At 38.3% G+C, this 5278-nt stretch overlaps 1 protein-coding gene across 16 annotated transcripts in view; it reads right to left on the bottom strand.

Annotated features, from left to right (window-relative positions):
- Positions 1–5278, bottom strand: part of PHACTR3 (phosphatase and actin regulator 3) — a 313435-nt gene that overhangs the window by 91516 nt on the left and 216641 nt on the right. For 13 of the 16 annotated variants that reach the window (XM_069072503.1, XM_069072505.1, XM_069072499.1 and 10 more), the window contains one exon: positions 325–589. In XM_069072503.1, coding sequence (XP_068928604.1) covers positions 325–589 — 265 coding nt within the window. The remainder of the gene's footprint in view (positions 1–324; positions 590–5278) is intronic. The other 3 variants (XM_069072501.1, XM_069072514.1, XM_069072511.1) reach the window with 2 other exon arrangements.

Below are 5278 nucleotides of genomic sequence, written 5' to 3'. Positions count from 1 at the left end.
TATCTATCTATCTATCTATCTATCTATCTATCTATCTATCTATCTATCTATCTATCTATCTATATCTATCTATCTATCTATCATCTATTTTTTTTTCCTAGAGCAGGTCTTTATTTCTTCAAAGACATAGGCTAATATGCATATGAATTCTTTCTAGTACTTTTCCACCTTAGTACTCAGGAAAAATTCATAAGGGACATTGGTCCACTGGCAAATATATTAAAGAAACTCCCTGAGTATCCTACTTTTTTTGCAAGGGACTGTTTGGAAGTACCCCCCCCCCAAAAAAAAAAAACAACTCTTGGTGAATTGAAACCTCATTACCTATCCTGACGGTGTTTAGTCGCCAGAGCACGATGGAGTTCCTCGATGACTCTGCTAGGAGGCAAGGGCCTATGGACAGCAGCAAGATGAGGGGACCCTGTGGGTGTGGAATGCTGTCCTCTAAGGTGGGGTTCAGAAACTTTCTGGCCAGAGGCTTGGAAGAGGTTAGCTTGTCCTGAGATTTGGGAGGAACCAACAACAACATAATTCTTCAGAATTGTGGAAGGAGGGGATTTCACGGGGACATCATCCGGGTCACTCCCTGCTGCAAAAGAGGCAAACAAACAGAAACACATACCCAGCATGCAAGGTCTGTTGTTTTGGAAGTGTGGAGTAGATGACATTCAAACTCAGGAGTGAAATGTGAGCCATCACCCCTGCCTGCTTTACAGCCCTAAAGCATGGAGTAGCAGATTCATAGTCTGTCCAACCAAGGCAATCAGAAGGGGAAGCATGGCATATTACATAGGGAGTTGGATGTGATAGATACATAGCCTCTCAGTGCCCCTGGGAAGCTGTCTAGGACATGATATGCAGAACAGGTGCTAATCTGTATCATAGAGGGAGTTTCCTCACCTGGAGTTCCTATAACAATGCAGTCACTGAGTTAGTTCAAATAAAAATGGTAATCAGAAAAAAGAGAGAGAGAAGTATTTTCCCTGTCCTGTTATATTTCCTTGCCATTCTCCATCCTGGTATTTATTCTATTTCTCTAAAGCCACCCTTTATTTCTTCATCTATTCTTCCCCCTCTATTTTTTTCTTAAAACAGTCTTCTAAGCTTAGAAGTGATCCTTCCAGGAGTGTTTATTCTGGAGAGTAACTTCCCCAGTCAAGACATCTGCCAAGGTCCAGAGTAAAGACTTCATTAAAATTCCTCAATTAATCTCCCCAGAGGCTGAAAGAGGGAAGGTAGAATGGGAAAAATCTGTCACTTTGAACTGACAAAAAAGGGGGGGGGGAGAAAACCAACTTCTTGAAGAGATCTCATATTTCAATGAAAAGAAAAAGAAAAACCAAAACAAACGATGAACCTAAAATGAAAAACCAGCCTGCCTTCAAGGATTCCAAGCAGGAAAAGAAAACATGGATGGTTTGATCCAAATGTGCTGAGCAATTGACAGCTTTACAGTCCTAAACTGGTCACTCCCTGCTAGGAAACTTGATACTTTGGTCAACCTAGGACCCAACAGATTGGGACACCTAGACCTGACCACAAACCTCAATGGAGGAAGCATCATTAGCAACAGCAGCACCTCTCTTCTACTTCATCAAACTTTAGAAGTGTCTTGGAATTATTTTCAAATAAAAATAGCTATAAAAAATAAAGGTGATATTTTTCATCTTGAATCAGACATGTTGGGAACTGTCTTATTTCTTCAAAGGTTGCCATAAATCAATCAGCAAGCATTTATTTATTAAGTGCCTACTGTTTACAAAGCATTACAAAGTATTAGGGGGTATGAAAACACCAACCCATCACCTTCAAGAAGTATATACTCTATTGGAAGAAATAACACACACATGTTTATACATATATACAATATATACAAGGAAAGGAGGAAGGAGGATGCATTAAAATTAACATTTGAGGGATAAGAAATGGTTTCACAAAGAAAGTGGCAACCAAGCTAAATCTTGAAGGACACTAGGGACTCTGGGATATGGAGTGGTAAAGGATGTACATTCCAAACATGGGTAACCAGTACAGAAATGAGATAGAGTGATATTGTATAAGAAAGTAAAAGAAAATCAGGTTGCCTGGATTGTAGAGGAGATGAAAATGTGGAGTAGGCTGAAAAAAGGAGGTTGGGGTCAAATTATAAAGGGCTTTAAATGCCAAATAGAGGTTGGGTCTTAGATATAAGAAGGGGCCACTGAAGTTTGCAAGGGTAATCTGCCATTACATGGTAGTGACATGGTTATTTATAAGTCATTTTGAAAGCTGTGTAGAGAATGAAGCACCTGTGATGCGATCCTTACCATGAATATTGATATATTTTTTACTTTAGAAAAATACCTTTATATGTAAATAGTGAAAATTTTGCATAAAACAATGAACTTGTCCACATAAGACCTTGTCTATATAGTAGAGAGAGTGTTGGATCAGAAATCAAAAGACCTGGTCTGAATCCTGGCTCTACTATTTACTACTTGAATGACCCTGGAATAATCACTTGACCACTTTTTGTCTCAGTTTCTTCATCTGTAAGATGAAGGGGTTGGACTAGCTAAGTGAATTCTGAGTTCCCTTGGAGTTCTAAATATATAATTTTATTATGCATTCCTTACACGACTTTTCTCTTTTCCTCTTTCTCCCATTTCCAGATACAACAGAAAAGAGTAGTTCTAGTATAAGAAAATCTATTGAACACATATTAGAAGCTCAGTGAGGCCACTGTTTGGTGATTAGGAGCATTCACTGTATCAGGAGTTTGAAAACCTGGCTTGAACATTCCCCAATTAATAAATAGTCAAAAGATATGAACATACAATTTTCAGAAGAAAAAAATTAAAGCTATTAACAGTCAAATGAAAAAAATGCTCTAAATCATTGCTGATTAGAGAAGTGTAAATTAAAACAACTTCACACCTATCAGACTGGTTAACATGACGGAAGGGAAGCTAGGTGGTACAATGAAAAGAGTGCTATAAAATGAGTTGGAAAAGGAAATGGCAAATACTCCAGTATCTTTGCCAAGAAAACCCCATATGGGGTCATGAAGAGACAGACACGACTGAAAATGAGTGAGCAACAACAATCCCATGATCAAGTCACAGTCCTATAATCCTACAAAGCACCCCTTAGTCAGTGTACGATGTAGGAATATGGTCTATCTCCATAATCCTCCTATCGGAAGGTTGCAAAAGACACGGATGGCACAGATGTCTTTAGTTAATGTTGCTGTGTATGACTGTCATTGTCTGGCACCTAGCGCAGCTTCGTGACCAATTAAGGCTTTCATAAATAAAGCTTTTTGTTGACAATATCAATGGAGATTAGTAATGAAAATCTGTTGAGTAAGGTGATTTTTCGCCTCATTGGTGCCATCTAGTGTTGAGATACTGAAGCAAACACACCTTCCCTTTGTTTCATCCTGATGAATACCAGGTCACTGGACCCAGATGACTCTAGAGGACAAAGGGAGGCTGGTGACCTTGCATAGCCCTCCCTCAACTCAAATCAAAGTCAACTGCAAGTCATGTCATCATTTCCCTGATGCCATGGTCCTCTTTGAAAACGAAGAACAAACACAACACAAGAAGAACAGTGAAAAGAATGAATTTCTAAGGGAGAGGAGGAAGAAGTATGACATACTGACTGAGAAGTGTTTAAGAAAAGAAAGATGTTCTGTCCACCAGAAGTGTGCTTTGTATCTTTCATGTTTGTCTCACCTGACTTTCTTTTACTAAGGAAAGAAAAGTGTTGGACATTGGATATTTCTAAAGCCTATGCAAGGGTAAAAAAAATCTATGCTACAAGTCAAAAATTAAGATACTTCAGTAGGATAACTAACTATACTCCTCAAGTGTACACACACACGTGCTTATATATATATATATATATATATACATACATATATACCTTTCCCCCTCTCCCTACACCAAAATCCTACTCTGTTATCTCATTGTGGCATAGGAGAAGGAGAAGGAGCTGATCCTGACTTTCAAAAGCTATAACAGTAGAATTCAAGTTCTTTAAGATCCTAATGAACTAAAAAGATTTTGAGTTTGAGCCCCAGAAGCCACTGTAAATCTGCCAGCTGATAGCCATGTTCATTGGAGAAGATATTATCAGAAGGTAATTTTTTTTTCAGTCAAACAAATTAGTCATGGCACCTACTAAGGATTTACATCAGTGAAAGGAGCATGCAGAGATAAAATCATGAAAGCTGAAGTAGTGAAAAAGGGTATTTCCAACAAAGTTTTCTGACAATGTAGCTTGGTAGCTAGAAGAAGGTGAGCCTTATAGCCAAGAAGACATGAATCTTTAGCTACACAGAAAAATCTCTAGAACTGCAAATTATGCTGGTGAAATCGCAGGTCTGAACACTACTGTCCCGTTCAAAAAGGGGCGACACTAAGATGAGTATTTTATATCAATAATGAACAGATGTTTTGTTCCCAGAGACTCAGAAAGGAAAAAAAAATCAAGTTTTAGCAATCTACCTTCTGATCTGCCTGTGCTCTTCTCTATCGGTCTAATAATTCATGAAAAAGTCAGAGAGGTAGAAAGAAGTTATGTACAAATATTTTTATTATGGTAGGCAGCCTTCTTTCTTTATTTGATGACCCTGTTTCCACCAAGTTTATAGAGATAGATAGTTTTGATCAGGCATACCTTAATTTGACCTAAAGAGTTAATCTTTTAGTTTTAACAAAGGGAAGGTCTCTGACACTTGAATCTAAGACAGTCTCCACACCTCCTCAAATTATCATATGTTTACTAGAACTGTAACTAAAGATTCTAGGGCCTGGAGCAATTTCAGTTGAGTAATGGCAAGGTAGGGATATAGAGAATTGGAATGGCCTAAGACAGTTGTCAAATACATGGTGTCAAACATGCTGGCCAGCCTGGGGAATATTCAACAAAATAAATAAAATCATAATAAAATATAAATGACACATTTAAAAACTAAATCAATCTGCAGCCTGTAGGACCTCCATTTCTATTTGAATTTGACACCCCTGGTTTAAGATATTTATATAAGGAAGAAGACTGGAGAACAACAATGAAAAGAGTTGAAAAGTAAAAGAAACTGGAAAGGCAGAATTTTCAAAGGGGAAAGAAAGGATTTAGGACAGAGGAGGAGATGATAAGGCAGACCCTGAGCTTACGAGAGAGAGAGAGAGAGACAGAGAGACAGAGAGAGACAGAGACAGAGACAGAGACAGAGACAGAGAGAAGCAGAGAGAGAGAGAGAGAGAGAGAGAGAGAGAGAGAGAGAGAGAGA

This window comes from Petaurus breviceps, unplaced genomic scaffold (assembly GCF_028583685.1).
Source record: "Petaurus breviceps papuanus isolate PSGF00001 unplaced genomic scaffold, PetGlider_PUasm1.0 90847, whole genome shotgun sequence".
Lineage (NCBI taxonomy): Eukaryota > Metazoa > Chordata > Mammalia > Diprotodontia > Petauridae > Petaurus > Petaurus breviceps.
Note: the sequence above shows the minus strand (reverse complement) of the source record. Positions and strands in the feature narration are given on the sequence as shown.